Source organism: Rhipicephalus microplus, chromosome 3 (genome assembly GCF_043290135.1).
Source record: "Rhipicephalus microplus isolate Deutch F79 chromosome 3, USDA_Rmic, whole genome shotgun sequence".
Taxonomy (NCBI): domain Eukaryota; kingdom Metazoa; phylum Arthropoda; class Arachnida; order Ixodida; family Ixodidae; genus Rhipicephalus; species Rhipicephalus microplus.
The window spans coordinates 44,160,747-44,184,230 of record NC_134702.1 but is presented as its reverse complement, the minus strand read 5'-3'; the positions used below and the strand labels follow the sequence as shown (position 1 = coordinate 44,184,230).

The 23,484-nt window shown below is 43.7% G+C and overlaps 2 protein-coding genes across 4 annotated transcripts in view; one reads left to right on the top strand and one right to left on the bottom strand.

Annotated features, from left to right (window-relative positions):
• LOC119175742 (protein kinase C iota type-like) overlaps nt 1-7,040 on the bottom strand; it is a 44,291-nt gene extending 37,251 nt beyond the window's left edge. For all 3 annotated transcript variants that reach the window (XM_075889360.1, XM_075889361.1, XM_037426695.2), the window contains exons 1-4: nt 6,802-7,040; nt 2,932-3,053; nt 710-799; nt 558-608 (exon numbers count right to left, since the gene is read on the bottom strand). In XM_075889360.1, the coding sequence (XP_075745475.1) occupies nt 558-608; nt 710-799; nt 2,932-3,053; nt 6,802-6,851 (313 nt within the window). In that variant the 5' untranslated portion in view covers nt 6,852-7,040. The remainder of the gene's footprint in view (nt 1-557; nt 609-709; nt 800-2,931; nt 3,054-6,801) is intronic.
• A 972-nt stretch (nt 7,041-8,012) lies between these two features.
• LOC142803704 (acetyl-coenzyme A transporter 1-like) lies at nt 8,013-23,184 on the top strand. Its single transcript, XM_075889359.1, has 10 exons — nt 8,013-8,127; nt 9,467-9,746; nt 11,219-11,526; nt 13,560-13,714; nt 14,643-14,842; nt 15,658-15,842; nt 16,971-17,091; nt 18,080-18,301; nt 21,749-21,918; nt 22,985-23,184. The coding sequence occupies exons 2-9, from the start codon at nt 9,486-9,488 to the stop codon at nt 21,905-21,907; spliced, it is 1,611 nt and encodes a 536-aa protein (XP_075745474.1). The 5' UTR covers nt 8,013-8,127; nt 9,467-9,485; the 3' UTR covers nt 21,908-21,918; nt 22,985-23,184.
• Nucleotides 23,185-23,484: the final 300 nt, after the last annotated feature.

Here is a 23,484-nt window from a genome sequence, read left to right as displayed (position 1 = left end):
AAACGTGTAAACAACAACAGCATCCTCAGGGGCATTCAAGACAGCCTTATGAGCGGGCGGTCTAGAAAAACGTAAGTGTGCTCTCAGAAACTATTTGCCCAATTGTAAGTGGTGCAGAAAATTTCCATTTTTCCCACCGTGCCTGAGATGAATGCCCGTGAAATCACACGAACAGCTTCAATCAGAAAAACAATTTTGAACCAGCAGCCAACATAAGCTGTCCGGTAGAGCCTTACAGTAGAATTTTATACGTTAAAGATCTGCCAATACTTGACGAGAGTGCAGGTTCTATATCTATTCAAGTTTCTACTTTGAAACACGTTTCATTTTTGTTTTCACTGGTACTCTAAGATCAATACAGCTTCACCTTGCCCACGCATGAAGATCGAACAATATTTCGAGCAGTCTTTTGTGATCATCAATGCAAAACTGTGTTCTCGGGACACAACATAAGAAAGCTGCACTGCTTTACGATTTCTTGTTCACATTTATTTTGTCTATGACTGTACACCGTGATGCGAGATAAGGTTACATGAAAATGATAACAACCAACTTACTGTCCTCTCCAGCACAGGGCATACCAGGAGCCACGGGGACATTAGGAAAAACTGCGTGACACGAAACAATGTGCAATGAGAAACCAAAAGAACGAAATAAATAAATCCTGTGCAAGAAGTAACTGCAATGTAATGCAGCTTCTCAAACCAACCGTGTATGGTGAGCTCCGAGTCCTTGTTGACTTCGTAAAGGCGGATGGCTTCGTTCAGTTCCTCCTGTGATGATATGGTGCATGGATCACCTACAAAAAAAAGGAAGCAAGAGCATGCCATTTTTCCTTTCACAAACCAGAAGTGAATATATATATATGCTACAAGTCAAACAGTTTGTTTTACATTACACATCTCGCCTTCAACTCCAAGTTTCATACGAATAAGTGACCATACTACTGGTTTTATTTGCATAGAAGCTAGCAGTGACTCTAGGCAAGACACACCAAAATTTAAGCTAAATGATTCAGCCGCAGTTCACGTGTGCTCCGACCTACATCATGGACCAGCGAACATACCTCAATCAAATTTGATGCCGTATAACTTCAAAACGAAAGAACAACAGCCCCACTAATAATCGGCTTATAAGTCAACAGCTCCCAATATAAATTACTCGCACTATCAATGACTCCCAAAACCACAAGCCTGATAGGATAAGAGAGCTTGGAAACAGCTAAAGTGAACGTGATTGCAAGCAAGGAAAGAATGCCACAAAATAAGAGAGATGTATACAATGATCCATAACCTTTCAGATCCTCATGCCAGTTTTGTACACAGCAAACAGCAATTAATCAAAAGGCAACAAAGAAAAAAGAACATTGTAAAGGGTAAAGGAATACGACGTAGAGCAACAGCAAACACCTATGTATTATACTTGTTAAGTGCCCTATTACTCAAAGGAGGCTGCAATTGGGTGTTTACAAATGCGAATCCTATGACGATATTCCATAGCACAGTTTGCACAGCCGAACAAATGATATAGAAGCAAGAAAAGAAGCAAATCGACAAAAAATAAAGTTTGTAGGAAGCTAGGTACGTTTGAACAAGGCCCCCGCGTTGCCTCCAGGCCTAACGCAGCCTGGAAAGCTGCAACGCTAGGCACACTGCGCAACAGATTCCTCCACCTTCTTTCCCAATGTGACACGGCTCATTAGGCAGCATTCACGTCACTCGAAACACTGGAACAGATCATGTGTCTAGACTATGCCGTGCTGGGCACACTGCGATTCAGGGCTCCGAGCAGGTGTTACCAGAGCGGAGAGTGAAACCGCGCAGGGCGGGAAGGCCTGTCTATTCCCTTTGACGACACAATGCGCAGCTGCTGCAGCTGCTCGGTACGAACAGAACAAAATAGGTCATGCAACACCGCTGCAACGCAAGGCGAGGACAAGTAGAATGAACAATGTGGTTTGAGAACGGAAATAAAAGAAAAAAAAACTAAACAAAGCAGGCACGGTCGTGTAAGCGGCATGTGTAATTTTTCAGATGACAGCTCTTCTCTTGCAAATATAAATGCAATTTCTCGTGCAGCTTCAAATGGTGGTCCGCTTATACAACAGACCGCAAAACAACCAAACAGTCAGTACTTTGTACTTTTTGCATTTTTTTCCCTGTGCAGTTTATAAAAAACAAATGTGCTTTAGTGCTGTCTTTCTGTTATCTTGCTGTTCAATTCTTTCATGACACTAACACTAGGCTTTCTTTTACAGGCAATGCACAACATATCAACGGTAAGCTGCAGAGTACAGGGCTGCCTTTCTTCTAGTTAATCTGGAAAAGTTTCTTGTATTCATGAAATCAGGGAAGATCACATTTGCAGCCTTCACTCACTGTCAAAACTTTAACATATTGTTGTTATATTAGACCAGAAATCAATATACCTCCCCTGACTCCAGTAAAAAAGAAAAAAACTTCACTTTAGCAGTTTTTCCCAAGATGAAGAAATGATTAAAAAAATATCGAGAAAAAAACAAGGTAAGCTTCCTACATAAACATGCGTCAAAAGCTTCTTGAATACGTTTACACTATGCTTACCTTCCAACAGTCATTACCAGAGTTCCTCTTTCTCACACACACATGCGTGCACATGTACATATGCATGTGCACACACACAAACAAAAAGAAAACAGCATTAGTTGATGAGTTTACTCCCCACTAGTTGAATGAAAAAAAAAAAGAAATCTTACACTTTACTATCCCTGTGTGCATGCTGTGGTGCGCAAGTGCACTATCATGTCTCTAATCAAAGCCACACTGAATTTGCAGCTTCGCGATTGGCAGCAAGAAAGAGTGGTCACATCTACAAGATTCTAAAAGCCCCGGCTTGCAGGTCGATATTTTTTCACTATCCGGGACTCGCAGCAATGGGGTTGTGACAACGTACCTTCTTCGTCGACCCACTTCATGGTGAATGGCTGCTCCTCGTTGAATTTGCAGATGTCGCGCATCTCTTTGCAGAGCTTTTCGAGGGCGATGGATGGGTCGATGTACATGACCATGATCTCCCTGCAAAGCGTGTTTTTAATTTTATTAAACGTTTACGGCCAATGTGTGAGTTAAGTACAATCAAAGTGTTGCTGCTCTGCACTTCCGTGACATTTCAGGAACAGTAATACCTCTATGGACAAACTGGAGTTTCGGTGTGGTGAAAGGATACAAGGCAGACATTTCGGCGAAAGGCTGTACAAACGACTTCTGAGAAAGCTAGCGGTCCTACGTGTCAACAAACTGTCACATTAAAATACTGAAAATTGTCCTTTCCTGGGAAGTGTGGCGGTTCGGGCTAGTTGGTTGGTCGTGACGATTATTATAGCACGAGCTCAGAATGACGACAAATGGAAATGAAGACGAGCGCTAACTTCCAACTGTGTTTATTGTGCAGGGTGCGAGAACATATAAAGGAGACAGTAAACCATGTGACAAAAATGAGCAATGCAAAGATAAGGGAGGCAAAAAAAACAAAAACCAAGACAGAAATTTAAGGAAATGATACAGAAAACTAAAAGAACTATCAATAGTTTCTTCGACAATGATTACGAACGTATTCGAGAGACAGAAGCTCGCAGTGCTTAACAAAGGACCAGAAAGCACTAACTTGCATCCGTATTTTAGGTATCTGCTTTTTTTATTTGCAAAGGTCATGATTTGTGTACTTTCATCGAATGGTAAACTGCAGCAGGGGTCCGAGTCGCTTCGACCCACGGAAGTTGCAGCTGCGAGTGATTGATACTCTGCTTTTGACCTACTGGCAACCCCGGGCGATGTCGACTACTCAGCGAAGATGTGGGACACTGCCATTTGTCATGATGATAGTCGCCTGTGTGTCATGAAAATAGCGAAAGTGTAAGGATGTGTGCACAGTTGGCCTGGTATGACACACAGATATAGTGTGTATGGAGCTTGACAGATAAAACACAATTGTAGAGACGACTTATAAAAAATCGGCCACTCCAACTTGCCATACCCTGCTTTGAGTCCAATAATCGGTGATAAGACATGCACCATTATCAGAAAAACAAATTTCAAATGTGTTTTGGTGTCCGCACTGCTCGAGGCATGATTTCAATGCAATAAAATGTGCACCTCGTCCAATTAAATTTTCAGCAGCAAACGCTTTTAGCCCACAGAAGGAACCACGAACCACAAGTGATTTGTCAGCATTTGCACGAACAATATGTGGCCTATATGCCCTCACAATTCAAATCACATTTTTTATATGACGTGTATACATCAACCACGAGGGCTGAAATAACATGAAACAAAGGTTTAAAACCGTGCACACGTGTCTTTCTTGCAAGTTGATGTTTTCAATACAATGCAACCCAAAATACCTTCTGAACTTTTTTTTTCTTTGTAGACAATAGGATTTTCGCACTTTACAGGTCCATCTAATGCACAATGGCACATTTTCTTCTCATGCATGATTAAAGTGACACCAAATGAAATGTTTCTTCAACAGAAAAGAAAGATGTGTAATCTTCTATGTTTCATGCAATTTACTTCACGTTACTGTCATTTCAAAGCACTGACACATCACTTCCTCGCTTTAAGGCAAATCATAAAGTCATTGTTACACATTTTCACAACACAGAATCGGAAGCATGCTCAACTGTGACAAGTTTGCCCAGATTCTGTAATACTACTTACTTACTACTGTAATACTGGCTATGCAAATCTGTGATAACTGACATGGCTTTGGTCCCGCCAGTTTTCTCGCGTTTGCATGGTTTCACATAGTGGCAAATATGAAGGCATTGGCCGAAGCTACTGTGGCATAAATGGTGAGTAGCGCGATTTTAACTACGCATAAAAAATATGAATTTCACTACTGACACTATCTGAAATTAAACAAACTAAAATGATGATGAATGGTTACTTGCGTACAACCTAAAACAAAAAAAAAGCATTTGGGAGTTCAGGCAAACTTGTGTACGTCCAACCTTTTGTATGTCATCCTTTTTTTTCTTCATAAATATGTTATGCGCGAATTTATAACGAACTGCCACCAACTCGCGCAAATCGATACGCTTCTAAAACAAAAGAATCATCGTTTTACACAACTGTTCCCCGTTATTCCAGCGGACACTGCACGCGCAAAAGACGCGGAACTCGGCCCGAACGTATCACGAGAAACAAAGCAGCGAATGTTTAAATAAAGCCGTGACACAGGACGCGAAAACCCGGCTTCGCCGCGGCCGATATTCAGGGTGTGAGCGCGCGCGCTTATTCATGCAACGCCCACGCAAGGCACTCAAAAGGGCGTAGCTCGGACCTGTTCGATAACCGGACGCCGAAACACTTCTTCAGCGCCGCAGCTACGTATAAAATTGCAAAGACAAAACGCGCGACACAGGTTGGGGCTAGGATGAAAACGGTAAGGTGCACGCACACTCGCTGCGATGAGCAAGCCATGTTTCTCTTTTCTCTTTACTTTTTTTTTTCCTTGCCGACAGCGGGTCTCTCTGCAGGCGTTGCTCGTACAGGAGTCGGTGTGTGTGGGCCGGAAAAAAAAAAAAAGAAGTGCGTTAGATCGGCAAGGCGAGAAGAAACAAGGAAGGAAAGAGGTCGGATGAGACGGGGCACCGCGAGAAGACGATCGAGGTAGCAGACGATTAAGGTAGCAGACGATCAAGAAGCGGCGGAGGCTCTCTTTTAGCCGAAGGACCGTTACGAGCAGCGGCAGCTGCGCGTTGGGAAGCGGCGGTGGCCACCGCTGCTGCTGCGAACACAATGAACAACGGTTGGGGCCGTGACCGGAACGAATTCCATTTTCACAAACACGCGCGTCGAAACCCAGAAAAGGAAAATAAAAGAACGGGTAGCGCCGTCGCCGCGTCACGCAAGGGCTGCCAACTCGCTCGCCGCGGAACGCATGCATCGTACGTCAAGAAAACACTGCAAAGCACGCCAGGATTGTGAGAGAGAGAGAGAGAGTTTGAAAAACAATCGGCGGACTGTCGACGCCCGCGTGATAGCACTGCGGTATCGTCGTTCGCTGGCGAGCAATGCGCGCGAACGTGGTGTTGCGAAATGCAGAAAATTTCTTTCGGGCGCTAGCGGCAGCGTTTAATGCGAGGTCGGAACGGCGTAATAAGAATGGTGCTGCGAATGACATAACCGCATAACATTGTAGAAGCAACAGCGCGCGCGAGCCAGCGAACGGCGCGACACTTTTTCGAGGTCAGCCGTCCTTAATTGCCGCGCGACGATCGTAGTCCAGCCGGAGAAAAAGTATGCGAGAGAAAGAAAAGAGAATCAACGTCCGTCTATTACGAGCGCACACGAGCGAGTCCGGCTGCTGCCGTCAGCGAGACGTTCACTGCGTGCGTGGAGAATAAGTAGAAAGAAGCCCCCGGATTGACTCGCACGGGGCGAGCGCCTGTGCATAGCGTGACAGGAGCCCGACGAGAAAAGGAAAAAAAAAACAGGCAAAATGACAGAAGCCGCGACTTCGATTAAGCCCTACAGGGAGCACGTCTTTCTCTCTTGAAAAAAAAGGAACACAAACAACGATCGCCCACAGCTCATGAATACGTCAAAGAGGCGAGCAAAATACGCGGTTACAACATAGAAAAACACTTCAAAATACGACGTTCGACACTCAAAAATGTTGGAAGATTACGTGTGTCAACGGTCATCACGATGACCAGCCTAGCGATACGAGGAGGGTTGCTTTTTAAGGGAAAAACAACGAACCTTGCGTAAAGACAATGATAAACGAAAGAGTGGGAAAGAACACGCTCCGTCGTCTCACCCATTGTAGGCCGTCTTGACACGAATTTCGTTGCCTTCGCCGTCAGTCATGTTGGAGGTCGAATTAATTACTTCGCCAGATCGACGATGTCCTGTGCGGTGGTCAACTCGCGGGAGAAGCGCGCGGCGACTCGCTCATAGAGGATCGCGATTTTCACGAACTTGGGCCCAACTAACGTCGCGGACAGCGCGTCCGCGATTTCACAGCCTTCAACCGTTCAGGCATCTCGCCAATCTTGCTGCACAAGCACTCGCCAATGAGTCAAAGCAGAAATTCCACCGCCGCCATGCTGGGTTGTACCAGAAACGGAAGCGGAAACACCCTGCGCATAGCATCTGAGGCCACCTTTGAACTTGCAATGCCTGTCCGGTCACTTGGTAGAACTCGGTATTCACCTTTCCTTCCTCCGTGTCGGTATTGTAAGATAGGTGGACAGACAGCCATGCAAACAGCGGTTGACTGTGGTGGCGCTACAATCCTTATATATATATATATAAGGGGTGGACACAGTATGCAGTGCGTGTGGAGAGGAAAAAAAACTGCCGAACACTTGATAATGTTCTGTAAAGAGCTTCACCCAATAGTACAGGATGATGGCGCATAGTTTTTCAAAGCACTGGGGTTTAGGGACAGGGAGGGCAAAATAGACTTTAAGCGGGTAGACTTAACTAGAAGGAGGTTATCTGATTGGTGGCTAAAGTCAAGGCACGAGTGACAATTAAACTCTTCACTGCAAAGTACCCGTCCAACTTTACTACTTAAAAGAAAAAAAGATAAATTTAGTGGTTAGTTTATTAAGTATTACGGCTAGGTGGCGTCAGCCGCCGCCTGATCTAAAGGGTACAGCCACATCTAATCATCTATCTATTTTTTAGTTTATTTGTAATATTTGTAAAGCACTTAAGAAGTGAACCTTAAACAATTTGCGTTTTTGCACTAAAATAATCATGTTTGGTTTGTCGTGATTGCCATGTTTTGAACATCTATTAGTAACAAAGCCGACGTGCGGTAACGCTCTCTATGCAAGTAATTTTTAGCTAGTGTTCTTCACTATCAAATACTTGCAGACTTGATGCACCAAAGCTTATCAAATAAAAAGGTATTTTTTGTATTACAGCATCACTTTGTAAACTTTTTATAATGAATGTCTTGTGCATTAGCGGTTGTGCGAAACGTAGCGCCACTAGCGGCAAAGTTTAGAAGTAATAACGTTATTATTGGGACACGTATGTGCGAGCTCCGCCGGGAGCGTCTGCTGCAATCAGTGGCTGCAATCACATTCTGTACGGCACTAAATGAATGACACAGGTTAGCCTGAATTCAGAGGTAAGATGCGCTAAGTTGGAAACGTGTCTTTGGATCCGTGAGATATTTAGGACGGAGCTTCGCGTGATCAGCCACGAAAACCACGCCGTGGCCCAAACTGTAGTTTCAAGGAGTCAGTGAAAATGGTGCTGGGTTAGGTGTTCTGTGGCCGTGTCTTTCATCGATTAGCGTCGAATACGAGCGACCTCGCGCGATACTCCGATGGACACACGCCGGTAGGACGTAAGGTGTTCGCGACACTTTTTGCAACGCGACGTTTGGTCGGCGCGTGTGACGTGCTCTACGCGACGTTTGATTGATGCAAGCGCAGCTGCTCGCCGTCCGTTGAATGCGGCACCTGCGCTGACCGGTGTGGAATTTGTCGGGATATTTTACACGTCCACTTTCTTTCCGAGCCTGCCGGTATGTTTTGTCACGTCTAACAGTTAGCGCATGCCCGCGATCCATAGGTAATACATGCGACTTCACGTGCAAGTAACGCCACTCTCGTAACTGCACACCTAAGCTACTTTCGCGCCATGCATATGAAAATATATTCTATTGAGCCGAAGGTCGTATCTTGTCTGCCATAGGTACGTAAGTCTTTGGCTTAACCATTTCGATCCCCGTGGGTTTATCAATGCGGTACTTCTTGGAGTACACTCAAACTGTTTACAAGTGTACATTTGTGTAATGCCGCTACTCGCCTGGTTTACACGGCTACACAAAGTTTTTTTGTTGTTGTTTAGAACGCGTCTTCGTACAACCACTGACGGTTTCGCTGTAGGAAGCGCAGCTTTAATACGAGACCTGCATCAATATTCGTAATCGCAGTCTATTCCTTCAACTTAAGCTAGCACACGTAATCGCGAACACAGGCGATTGAAGCGCATCAACACACACAACGCTATGTCGCGTGTACTCGGTTTCATTACGCTGCTATGTATTTTCAAGTTGCCGTGTCAGTAAGCCCTCATTGCAACACGTGTCAAGGTTATTGAACATCATGTTCTGAAAAACGTAAAAGATTTATTCGGGACATTTCGCTCCATATGTGCATGGTTTAATGACTCGTCATGCAGACATTCCAGAATAATTTGGTCGTGCTGCTGTGCTGCCATGATTCTACAGTTCTTGTTTTCTTTTCTAAATATCAGCCTTGTAACCTGTTAAGTTTGGTTACAGTCGTGCATGTACATAGCATATGGTTTATGTTCATTGCCCCGTTATCCAAAACAAACGACACCATTGTCACTACGTGTCGACCATGCAATGTTGATAATCAAGCCAATTTGTATTCAATAACTACTTGCTGTGTATCAGCAATAATGAAAGTGCTATGTCTCATTTTCGAATACAGAAGCCCGCCACCACGTGACATGGAGGCGCGGAAGCGTCTTACCAACGAACCCCAAGATTCCAGCAGAGACACCGCCCTGGCTCCGAGCAAGAACCCTCTGCTAGAGGACGGCCGGGCAAGTGGAGATGGTAGCCACAGCGATAAAGACCACAGTGGTAGCGTGCGAGACGAGTGGCGTAGCATCGCACTCCTGCTGTTTTTGTACGTGCTCCAGGGCATCCCCCTCGGTCTTGGATCAGCCGTGCCACTGTTGCTCCAGAACAGGCATGTCAGCTACAAGGTGGGTCACCGGTTCAGAAGTATGTGTGGGAATTTTCTTCCCTGCCCTTAAAGGCACCAATGGCCAATTTTATATTTGTAGTACACGTTCCCTTTGCTCAACAAAGATCTTATTGGTCAAAGTATCTAATCATGGAATAGTAACGCAGTGAAAGCACATATGATATGTATTTGTCTATCTGTGGCAACTGTGAAGTTGTGTACACAAAATACATGCTGCAAACAGTCTGCGGTTAGTGCGAGTGATTCGCGTTCGTGCAGGGCACTTTGCGGTGCATGCGCTGCAGCTTGACATGTTTCATTATTGTCGCGAAAATAGCGCTGCTTGTTAGTGTGCAACTCGTTTTACCACGTAGAGAGAACAGAAGAAAGCAGGGATGGATAATAATGCACAATTTGTAGCACTGATTATGGAGCCCATGAAAAACCGATTATTTACAGGAAAGTGACTCCATAACCCATCTCTAAGGCTTTTTCATTAGGCTGCATGACATACCGGTTTTCTGTGACATTTAAATGTGGTTTAAAATTATAGCACACAGATTGCAAGAAGGACACTTGAATGTGTCGCTATAACTGACAGTCTTTTTATTTCTGCCGGGATCTAATCACATGTTCTGGCCTATTGTTGGCCCTTTTAATTGCAAATATGTGCTTCTAATACATGGGTCTTAACTGGACATTTTCAAATCCACCATCTTGTCAACTTCGGTTAACCCAGAAGGCTACTATGGCCTCTTCAAATGCTCCAGAACTGTTGCAGCTTCTCTGATTACTTCCATCTTGTAAGCTCTGATTGGTCCAGAGCTACAGCCTCGCTAACATCTCTCCTATTGGTTTGCAATGCTGCCATTACATAATTTGACAACATCATGGACTTTGACACTGTACATTGTAGCACCCCACATGATCGACATCACTGCCAAGCACCAACCTCCCTTCCGTAATTTGTTGGCATAGTTTGTGTTTGCTAAAGGACAATGCAGTGTTCCATGAAAGTTGCAGTCAACATGAAAATGCCACTGATTTTCTGTACATTGATTGTATATGCTGATATTACCAGCAAAAATTTTGAGTTTACTTAACTAGATTTGATAAATTTTTTGTATCCATATTCCTTAAGTTTGACTGTTTTATACTGGACAGATGAATGCGAAAGTAGGAAATGGAAACTTCCACATGGGTGCTAGCATCTTTCAGCTAGTAACAGCACAAGAATTCACATGCACTGAATTCAAGAATAAGCTGTCGCAGAGTAGATCATGTGTTCCTGCAGTCTTGACACTTGGTTGCTGGCATTTTGAAAATTGCCCGAGCCAAGCGCTTACCAGATGATCTTCCTTTCCAGAAAGGCAACTTGTTTCCAGACACCATCCATATTTGTAACCAGTGAAATTGCGTCTATAATTCTGCCCATTAAAATCTTTCAAATTATTCGAAGTGAAATGTGGTACACCATCTCATGTTTTGCAGGAGCAAGCCCTGTTCAGCTTTGTGACATGGCCGTTCAGCGTGAAGCTTCTGTGGGCCCCCATTGTGGACTCTCTGTATTCGAGCCGTTTTGGCCGGCGCAAGTCGTGGCTGGTGCCTGTACAGTATGCCATCGGTCTGTCTTTCTTTTGGCTGTCATCGCACGTGCGGTTCCTGCTGGGCGACGAGGAAGAAATCAGCGATGCAGAGCCCAACGTTCTCTTGCTGACAGTCATCTTCCTGTCGCTAAACTTCCTAGCGGCTACTCAGGACATTGCTGTCGATGGCTGGGCTCTCACAATGCTCTCGCGGTGAGTAGGTGCACTTCTTACGACTGGCAACGGTGCAACATTCACCAGCTGCGTCATGTCGGCATTCATATTGAGCGAGTTCTCACGATTCTATACAAGACAGATAGTATAGGCTTCTTACCGGCTTATCTTGCAAAAGTGCAGACTGGCAGTAAAAAAGCATTAATTGAAGTTTGTATAAATTGCTCGGTAGGTTTGTTGATATCACATCTCAAAAGAGATTTGCAAAGGGAACAGCACACACAGACATGAACAGAGTGAAGAAGGACAAAGACCCAGCGTTGAATTTGCGTTACGTCTTGTTTCTTCTTCACTCTACCTCTGGCTGCATGTGTTGTAATCTTTCTAATGTACCAATTACGCCATAATGTACCGAGCAAATAGACTTATACCACGTAGCGCATTTGCCTGACGTTCTGTGTTGTGGTTTCATCCGGCTTGCTTGTTTTGCATCTTGTGTTGTAAATGTGGGGTTGTACAGTCATCATAAATGGTGCCAAGAACACTGATGGTTACCTTCAAGTTCCACTGTGTGCAGCGTTAATGTGTGAACAACTTTGAGTGTCAGGTTCAGGAAATTAATTCATTCATGCATCCATCATCATTCATACATCACTATGAATAGCCACTAACAGCAGCTCTTGCTTGTGGGATCTTCAAAGAACCGCGCTCATGGAGCACACAAACACAATTGCCCACACGCTGTCGTGCAACAAACATGTGGGCAACTGTTAACAGCTTTATAATGGCAAGCTTGCCAGTTGAATTTATATTGCTAATGTTCCAATATTAATAATATGTGGGGTTTAACGTCCGAAACCACGATATGGATGTGAGAGACACCGCAGTGGAGGGCTCCAGAAATTTCGGCCATCTGGTGTTCTTTAATGTGCACTGACATCGCACAGTGCACATGCCTCTACCACTTCGCCTCCACCGAAATGCGACTGCCACGGCCAGGATCGAACCCGACAACCTTCGGGCCAGCAGCCGAGCACACTAACTACTGCTCTACCGTGGCGGACCTGGTAATGTTTCAAATAATGCAAATACGACACAAATAAAACATGTTGGAAGAAAGCTGGGACTCCATAGAAGGCTGTGAACTACGGAATCTTCCCCACAGACCTGCAATAGATGACCGTCCAGAGCCACACCAAGACCCAAGAGTGCTCATCCTCATGCACCTGTGTGACCTCGCTCCTGCCAGGAGGCGCCAGTAGTGCCGCCGCGTGATGAAGAGCGCCAGCTCTTGCTTGGCAGCATTTGACTCGGACGTGCAAAACGATTCTATAGGTGGTATGAATACCCCCATGTGCTTTCATCTAGCGAACCTTGCAAGAGTAATGGGTAACGTACAAAACAGGTGTTACCGAGAAATGAAGAAGTTTAGTTACGAAAAGCTGACAGACGAAAATTCTAATGCACAGTTTCCACACATGTGCAAAGGTTATTTACGATGTCTTATGTGTGTTTGAATTTTCAGCATTAAATGCCCGGAACCATACAAAAGTATTTATGCAAGTATTATTGCACATAACTTAGCCAAAATGTGGAACCGATCACTGTCCGCTAGTACAGTAGTACTTGCTTGTCTTTCTTTTTAAACATAAGCAGCACTTTGAAATTGTGACTGTTCAGGACTGTTCTCACTACAGGGTAGCTGGAAAGTCAGTGCCTATTTTCGATCCCACTTGGGTTAGATTACCCATTCATTCTGTGTTAGATGAGGTAAGTTGGATAGCACTGAACTGGAGCGCCTCTACCTCACTGCCGCTATGATGTCTGGAAGGAGTTATTACATGGACAGTCATTGAACAATAGTGAGACTCTGTCATCTGATGTCCAAGAAATGCATGGTAGCTTCCAGGATTGATAGCTTATATTTCCATGTCAGGTTTATCATTCCTTGAGTTCTGACGACCTAGCTAAAGCGAACACGATCTCTCTGAGTGCTGCAAATGTGTGCTACAAGTAGTCATTTAATATTATTACTAAGTACCACAAATGACGCGTCTCCTTCACCATTCTAGGAGGCATGTAGGCTACGCATCCACCTGCAATTCTGTGGGGCAAACGGCCGGATATTTCTTGGGCAATGTGGTCTTCCTGGCCCTGGAGTCTGCAGACTTCTGCAACCGCTACCTGAGGTCCGAACCCCAGAAGGATGGCATTGTCACCCTTGATGGTGAGAAGCCTCCTGCTTACTCAGCCAATCGCTCTACTGCAACAGTTGTTATTGAGACTGTTTTGCTTGGTTATGTTTAAAAGCTTGAAATTCAGTTTGCGTTGGCCATCCGCTCAGGGGGAAAATGTCCTACAAAGTGTTTAGACATGAAAACCATCTTCTGTTAAGCGAATGACACGGTGTCTTGTATGCCTAGATTGGGCATTGCTGAATGAGTGGACGACACATAGTAAATGCTATGCACATACTTTGAATAGGCCTTGAGATTTTTAAAATTTGTACTATCATAACTTTCTATGGTAATAATACTTTACTGTATAATTACAATTAAATCAGTATGCTTCATTAAACATTTGTATTTAGGAGGAACTCAACAGCATTGGCACGATGTCTCCCAAAGTGGCAGTGTTTCAGTCAGGGGCATAGCGAGAAATATTTTTTAGAAGGTGGGTTTCAATTATACTTTATGTATGCCTAGGCATGCATTTGTATGTGTGTACGTATAGTATATATGCCCATACAAAATAAAATTTCTGGGTAGGTCGCATCTTGCCCCCCTCCGCTGCGGCTACACCAGTCAGATGATAGTTGAAGTGGCAAGAAGATGTGATAGCATAGCTTATAAGTGTTCTCAATCTGCAGCTGTGCGCTCGTTCACAAGCTTAATGCTCAGAAAGTCACGTGCGTGACTCCCAAAAATTACGGACGTTGGAAAATTCAACCAGTTTGCTGGAGTTCATTGTAGAAGAAAGCATTGTCTGTATTCCTTCTCCTGAGCTTGTTGTGTCTGCACGTCTTACTTTCTACTATAGTGAAGAAGCTTAATACTGGTTTAGCAGTATTTACCATAACTGGCATTATGTTTGAACATAGAATACTATGTAAGTGCACAAGGTTGGTGCTTCATTACAACGTACTGCATCTTCAGGGTTCCTGTATTTCTGGGGCATCGTGTTCATGGTGACGACCACACTGGTGGCGCTCTTCAAGCACGAGAGAGACAAATCTGCAACAGAGGAGGACGACGGCCATCCCGACCTTGGCATCGCTCAGACGTACAAAATGGCCCTGCGCATTTTTCATCTCCCTAGTGTCCGTACATTCTGCATTTTCCTGTTCACGTGCAAGGTGAATTACATTCGTGATTTTCATGTGCACCGCTTGACTTTATTAGCATCCTGCACCAATGTTTGAGTACGTGGAAGTGTGAGGCAAAGTTCAGGGATCTCTTATGGCATTGGTACACATGATCAGAGGTTTTGTAATTGTTGATAGCTATTGACCTTTTGCTGTGCATCGCGATTGCATCTGCCTGCTTGACTGTTGGATCATCTTTAGATAATATAGGCCACTTGTTGCTTTGTGTAACAGTAACGAAAAGTCTTGAATTGAGATTAAATGGGGTTTTAACCTCATCTCAGTGTTGTTACTTGGACCTACAAATGGCTGTTGTAATTGTTTATCTGAAAAGCACAACCACGTGGGCACAATGCAACACAGGTGCTAGTACAGTTCGCCATCACAACGGTAGATGCGTTTCACAACTTTGACACTGTTTTTATCATGTGGTAATCATAACAATATGTGATTTCTATAACCTTCAAACTTTGCCCAATGTTTGCCCTTAAAATGTTTCTCGCACAGGGCCTACAGCAAAGCTATGGGTTTATCTTGCTGTGCACTGGAATGCAAGCAGAAAGGGAGAGTAACGGAACTCAGGAAAGAAAGGGACGTTGACTCTACCATGTCCACTCTGCTAGCCTACATATTGCTAGGGTAATGAGAGAATAAAAGAGAGAGATAGAGCTTCAGTGCACACACTTCACAACACACATGCACGGTGTAGAGTATCGCACGGCTCGGTTACCTGCAGTAGGACTCGTGTGTCTTTCTGAGCTAACGAGCTATGAGGAATTCAAATGAACTCTACCACAACTGTGCAGGTGGGCTTCGGCGTCGCCGACAGTGTGACTGGGTTGAAGCTCCTCGAGGCTGGCTTGCACCGGGAAAATTTAGCCCTGCTGGCCATTCCGATGGTGCCCATTCAGATCATGCTGCCGCTGCTTATCAGCAAGCACACAGGTGGCCACAGGCCACTCGACGTGTTCTTCAAAGCGTATCCATACAGGTATGGAACTCAGCAAGGTGGTGGTGATGGGGGGGGGGTTCAGTTTGGTATTGCAGCTAGTAAATACTTAACCGCATTAGATATAACTGTATAGCCCAGCAACATGACACTCGCATTTTGGATGTTTTATTTCTTCCTTTTTCCTGTATTGCATTGTTTGCGACCACTCCCCTCTGTAATGCTTCTGATCTTGCGGAGATAAATAAATACATAAATGGCAAAGAGACAAATCTTTTAGACGAATAGCTATTTCAATCAATCTGAAAGGGAGCAGCATACCAGATACTAACTTCTGGTTAACCTCCCTGCCTTGCACTCCTCTTTATCTTCTCTCTGGAATGCCTGTAAGCTGGTTTCTTTATCTTGGTCAGTGCTTTATGTTGGTCTGCAAATGCGTGTTTTTTTTTTCTTCTTCGGAACGTTCTTTGTAGCAACATAAACTTTCGTGTGTGATTCAGTGCCTATACTGTACCTTGCTTTCTAAGTGCTTTTGTTTCTGTTGCATCATTGGTAAATACTCGTGAGTCAGAGCTTTGCATTTATTTACTTTCTCTCTTTAGTTCCACCATCGTATTTACACATATAACATCAATAAATTAAGAAGCAAGATGAAGCGGAATTTACGTCAAGAGTGCAAATTTATTTAGCTACACTCGAACCTCAATATAACTAAACTGGGCATAATGAAACATCGGTTATAACGAAGTAAATGAAAAATAGTCTTGCAATGGATACAGTGTTAGGAATGAACCTTTATAACGAATTTTCGGATATAGCTATCTTATCTGCATGTACGATGCAACTTCGTTATAATGAGGCTGGAGTGTATTTATTCACGTGGTCTGGACAGTTCTTGTGAATTAGGATTGGTTATGGAAAAATAGCACTGAAGCATAAAGAACAAAAAGAATGTCAATCTAGTAATCTTCTTGTTCGTCTAGATGACGAGAAATGTTTTACTATTATGCTTAGCGCATTTCAAAAGACTTAACTTTGTGGTGAAACACCTGTCATACAAGCTTAGTGAAAAGAATTATTGGCTACACCGGGGACTTGACTTTTCTTTGAGAAAATACAATTACCCTAACACTCTTTTTATTACTGTCGCACACCTCTGGCTTGCTTCAGGTTGTTGCTTGGATTGGTGTTCATGATTCTTCTGCACTGGACATATCACGTCAAGAATCCAGATGGAACATTCCCCCTCTACTATTATGCAATCATTGTTATTGTCTATGCGGTCCACCAGGTAAGAATTCGTAACTTAACAGTGAATAAACTTGCCAGATGTCTTTACGAAGATGCTAGTTTACTTTTTCTTCATTGCCACTCTTCGCTCTAAGCTTTTTTTGTTACTAGTAATGTAATAAAGACTGACAAAGTTATTGTGTTTTCACTACAATAAGCTACCAGCAGTACAGTGCATGTTCGCTGTTTAATATAGTATACTCTTATTATAGATGCCTGTATTTGAAGCTGAATAATGAACTTTGGCATCCCATCCAAACTGAAACAAGTTCATGACATGTTCGTTAAATAGAGTGAATAAGTATGCCAAGTTTCACATATAGTGTTTTTTGTAACATGATGGTTTACTGGTTTGCTGAACTTGATGCCTGCTGTGACCACAACCAGTGGATGCCAATACGTATATGGCGGAGTCAACACCCGCAGCCAATCATTGATGTTTTCATGGCGGCCTTATATAAAGAGCTAAAATTCTGTAGACTCCAAGAATAAATCAATGGCAGTTGAACTAACTGATAAGAGCAATTTATAAAAAAAGAAGCATTGTATCTGAAAAGTCCATGTCCATGCACAAGCCTTACCATTCTTTATTTTATTTTGTTTAGTCAACTAAAGAGCACTTGCACGCAGGCAGTGATATATGGCACAGGGCAATAATACTGTAACATAGTGGTGACAGTGCAAGGATATAAATGAAAAAAATGGTGATCAAGTCAAAATGTTGACTTGAGAAATATAAGTGAACCACCAAGTTGTTGCCGAATAACTGCACAATCAGGTGGCTCTTGCCACCTGAATGTGCAGTGCTTTTGGTTGAATGTGCAGTGTGGCACAAACGAGGGACTAAGAATTTAACCAAATATGTGATTGTACCAGCTTTCTCTGTTAATGGAGCACATCTTTCATGTTGCTTGGTCGGTTTCCATATTACCAGTACACCAATTAGTACTGAACAGGGATTTGCCAGTGTGCCCGGTCTTTATGTGCAGGTGACCGTGTATAGCATTTTTGTGTCCCTGATGGCGTTCCACGCTAGAGTGAGTGACCCCGCCATTGGGGGAACCTACATGACCCTCCTCAACACCATCACCAATCTCGGAGGCAACTGGCCCGCAACGCTCTCGCTGTGGATGGTGGAGAGTCTCACCTTCAAGAACTGTGTTGGCGCTGCCAAAGGCTGGCTCTCGTGTTCGTCCAAGGAAGATCTGGATGTAAGTATTAGTGATTGAATGACAGAAGGGGCTTTTTTTTTTTTTTTGAGGCTCGGTTCTCGTGTTCATCCCAGGAAGATGTGGGTGCAAGTGTTTAGCGATAAAATGACAGAAGGGCAATTTATCTTACAGGGGCTCTGTTATACGTTAGACACAGTGAAATAAATCAACCAGACAAATGCCAGGGAAAGCATAGAGGATGTTAATTGTTCTTTTATTTGTAGTGTACAAATTGTTACGTAAACTGAACTAGGCAAAAGATGGCCCCTTTTGTTTGAGGGATCAGAAACCGCAACCTTCTAATCGATCTGTTGCATAGGATAATTTTTAGTCCACTTCATTTTCAGTTTACATCTGCCACAATGGGTGCATTACGATTAAAGGCAACAGTTGACATCCTCTATGTTTTCCCTGGCCTATAATTGTCTGTTTGAATCACTTGACTCTTTAGGAATTCATCACTCATCTGGCAGTGTTTAAACATGGCGACTCACTCAAGGTGATGCCACCCCTTATTGGCTTGAATCAGTATATCACGAGTCAAATTTCTTTTTACACCTATGCTGACCACTTTATAACTTGCTTGAAACAATGTAACCTTTTTTTTTTCTTTAAACCAAGATGAGCAAGATTAGCGGGGTGATGACTGCACACGGTTGCATGCCGTAATACTCCTAAATTTATGTGTTTTATGCATTGCTTCGTGGGTCAATACTTCGATAAATGGATTTTGTTGAGCTCTCCGTAGAACTGGCATAGCCAAAAATAGTTGTCAAGGAAGGGAAGCTGCGACTGAGTTTGTCTTGAACCAATTTATGTTAGATATCTCATGGTGGGCAAAAGCTTTGAGGTCTGGGGCACTTTAGGGGCCTGGGTTTTCATATGCTGCTGTCGCTTGGCATAACGCACGCGAAACCACTTGTAGCATAGCCATTTGTGGCATATTAAGTGCATGCTCGCACCAAGGAGAAGTCTTCTTTTTCTTGCTTGTTCAGCAGCTTGAAGATCATCACACATGCATGCGAAACCATGTATAAAAGCAGAAAAAGAGGAAGCATGCGGGAAATGAAGAAAAAAAGGAAAAGTAGTAATAAAGAGAGAAAGAAAAGAAGAAGAAACAAAGGGAAACCAAAGAGAAACAAAGTAGCCTGCCCAGCTCCACACTTCTTGAGGCATAGACCCTCTATTGCAAAGCTGCCTTAACTTTTTTTTTCTGTGGTGCTGGTGTGTGGCTGATTATTTTAACCATAAATTACATTCGTCAGCTACTTCTTGCCATACTATCTATGCAAAACATTGCTCCAGTGCTGGCAACGGCCGTCGTTTAGGACAGCTCGCCTACTTTAACATGAAATAATAGCTGTATTAAATGTAAATTAAGCTGTTCAAATAATTTTAATTAAATGGACGACGAGACTTTACAGAATGTCCCAACAAAGCTAGAATCGCTATAAAACTGCAGACTGGCATTACATCCTACAAACACTTGAAGGGAGAAACACTGAGCAAAATTTTTGGTGCTGAGATTTAAGTCAGACTAAACAACTAGGTGCTGAAATCGGTAAACACAACCTTCATTTCAAACACAGACCAGCAAAAAAAATGAATTAAATGCATTTTTCACAATTCCATGTCTTGCAGCCATGCCATGAACTAGAAGAGCCGTGAGTTAGCAAAGGCTATGTTTCGTGCCACTAAATACAGCCGTGCCAACAATGCCAAGCGTCTTCAGCGTCTTTCGACCCGCATAGCCTCCAGTATTGTTCCTATAACCACTACAAACTGCATCAGTAGTGAGAAGTGCTCTCAGGTGGGATAAAGCCTCAAAAGACGGGGGCACATCTCAGTGTCATTGTGGAAGGGGGAGAGGCGGAGAAAGGGTATTAGCTGGACAGAAACATGTGCACCTTGCACTGACCACAGTAACTTTATATATTGTTGTTTTAATCTTAATAGGATATTAGAGAGCAGGAAAATTTTTTGCGTATTAGTGATGTACAATTTCATAATCTCGAAAGTGCCACTTTTACCACGACACAAGGCTTGCTAAGCGAGACAATGCACAAAGTGAAAATGTGAGTGAAAATGCCATCTTAAGATTCCCGCACCAAATGCGCTGGTGTCGAGAATATCTAAGACATTTGCTGGCTCCTGCATGGCTTCTAGGAGATAAAATAGAAGTACATTGTCATCTGTATATAGCATATGAAGTTTCAGAAATTTTCAGCGAGGCAATGTTGCAAAAATACGAGAATACAATTCGAAATTTCTGACGTTACATGTGGAGATTTCAGTGCAAAGTTTAAAATGTAATTTTCTCCACTGATAATGAATTTATGATTGTGAAACACATGGAACCAGAACTCAGGTTGTATTAAGACGGTGGGTAATTTTATACATGCGCGAAAAAACACAACTCATCTTGCACGTGATCCAATTCCTTGTTTTATGTACCTCGCTGATACGAGCCAAGTTCATGGGTGACCTACCGACTCGCCCAAGTTACACTTACGGCGTTAGAGTTCTCGGAGTGCAGTTTATCAATCTAAACCAAGTCATGATTTGTCTTTAGTGTTTTTTCAACAAACATGGCTTCATAATCTTGTTGGAATTGAAGCTAGCCTGCCGCCTTAGTGCGGGCTTTGCCGCCTATTTCTGCCGTTCTCATGTTCCGACATGACTGCCCTCCTCCGCTGTTTGGCACGCTGGGAGAGCGAGGAGGGACGCTTAATCCCTCTGACCCTGCAGTGGATGTCGACTGTGGCGCCGTGCGCAAGGTCTCTCGGGACGTTTCGCGCGCGCGTAGGGGAATGAGTCAGATTTCTCTGGGACAGCTGAGGGTGAGTACGCATTCCCTTTTCTGTCCGTCAACTCCCATTGCTTGGGGCTCGTCGTACTTCACCCACGGCGCCTCGCGCCCGAGGCGAACGCTCACCTTTTGTTGCCCCTTTGCGTACGCTAGGCCAAAGAGCGGTACGGTGTCCTAGTACATGGCCAAGCTACACCGACCCGTATCTCTCCAAAGTTAACGCGAGTGCCTTTGCCCTCGCTCGAGCTACCGGGCCCTTTGTCCCGGTGTCACCGTAAATCACTTTTACCTCGGAGACGTGCTCGCGGCACCCCTGTGTAGTACTTCTCCCCCGTGGCGTGAATAAGTCTATTTGCTTTCCCGTCGCGCCTTGCAGCGGCTCTGTACTGCGTTTTTGATGTTGCCACAGGCAATAAAGTGTTGTGACCTTGAGCACTATCGTGTTCTCGTCACAACGATGGTCGACGCATGCCCTGCGGCTCTCTAAGACCGGACTCAAAGGCCGTACTCTTCTGGGATACGTATACACAACAATCTTCATTCAGTAGTAGTAGCGTGCAAACCACTTGGATGTGCACCAGATTTTCGCATAATCGCAGTTGACTCTGCAACACTGGGGCTGCCTATTTTCTTTGTAGACATGTACCAGCCAAGGGGGCACCTGCGAGACTACGATAGACGGTTACAACATTGAGATGGTGCTCTGCATCGTGCTTGGTTTCGCGTGGCTGCTGTATGCGCGGAGGCGGGCGCACTGGCTGCAGTCCCTGCCACAGTCTGCGTGGAAGTGCACCTGATCACACCGCAGGTACTTCTTAATTATCATGTTGTACACAGACCTATGCAACCTTTCTTTGCACGACTATATTTAACAGCAAAAAAGACATCAGAAGAACTTGCTTTGTAGTTGTGCCCCTTTGTCACTTTTCGTTCTGCACTTCTAAATATGTGTTGCACTGTATTCGCAGCAAATTTTAGCTAGCATTGTTCTAGTCAATATTTCGGCATTTATGAGTTCATTACATTGAGGTTTGACTTCTGTTCATTCAGTAAAGGTATGCAATGTGCAGGAGTGATGAAAATAAACGCAAACAGCTGGGCATGTTGTTTTCATCAAGCTCTGACCTTGGTGGCTATAAAAAGATGCTAGAATGGTTTTTGATTGTATCATTGATGACTCCAGTAGCTTTCTATTATTATCCAGGCGGCAGATGTTTGAAAAGAAATGCAAAACAGCAGAGTGCACAGATGCTGCAGTGGTTGCATTTCTTCCCATCATGATAATGCTCTGTGTTGGGTGCTCTGAAAGCTGTGAATTAAATGGAGTTGTATAACTGTGCCACAGTAGTAATCCTTCTACAGTTATTACCTTCACTTCTGCTGCACATTCTGTGTGACACTCGTACCCTGCCGCGGTGGTCTGGTGGCTAAGGTTACTGACCTGCAGGTCGGGAGATTGAATCCGAGCTGTGATGGCTGCATTTTCGATGGAGGCGAAAATGCTGTAGGCCTATGTGCTTGGATCGGGGTGCACGTTAAAGCACCCCAGCTGGTTGAAATTTCCGGAGCCCTTCGCTACGGCATCTCTCATAATCATATGGTGGTTTTGGGACGTTAAACCCCACATATCAATCAATCAACTCTCTGATATACTATCTTTTATTCAACTTGCGTAGTGCGAAGTGCACGTAATATGCGGACACTCACGTAAGCGCAGTATATGGGAGAAAAGAAATGAAAAAATATTGATAGTAATAAAATGCACTTTTCTATTGAAAAACAATTTTATTTCTACATGTATTCATGAAAACATGAGAATCTCAGAGAAATTTCACACTTTTGCTAATTATGGCCGCTGTTCTCTTTGTTTTCAGATATTAAGCCCTGTGAAAAAAAAAAACAAGCGCAGCGGAAGCTTCAGTGATAAGCTGTGGTGCTGGCTGCCACTCCTTCCGTAACTCATGTAGCGGGAAACGCGTACTTGGGTTCTGTTGTGAAAAAGCTTTGCCTCGGCTGCTCAAGCATCTGTGGTACTGTACAGTTGTTATGTGAAAACGCATTCCAACATTCTTCAGATGTCTATGTATAAAGCTTTATTGTGTGTTGTGCTGTGTACAAGCATTGGCCATGTTTCATATTATGAGTATTATTGGAGTTGTTTTTTGACTAAATATGAAATCAAATAATAGTTCCAATTCCATAATTAAATTTTTCATTCTGCTTACAGAGAAAAAAAGTGAGAGGTGGCGAGGAGAGGTTTTCCACTGTGATCACATGACATAATAATTACAGTGATCCTTAAAGTGGTCATTTTGATGAATCTGTGAACTTGTGAACGAAACTTGTATAACAAACCACCACCCTTTACAGAGCA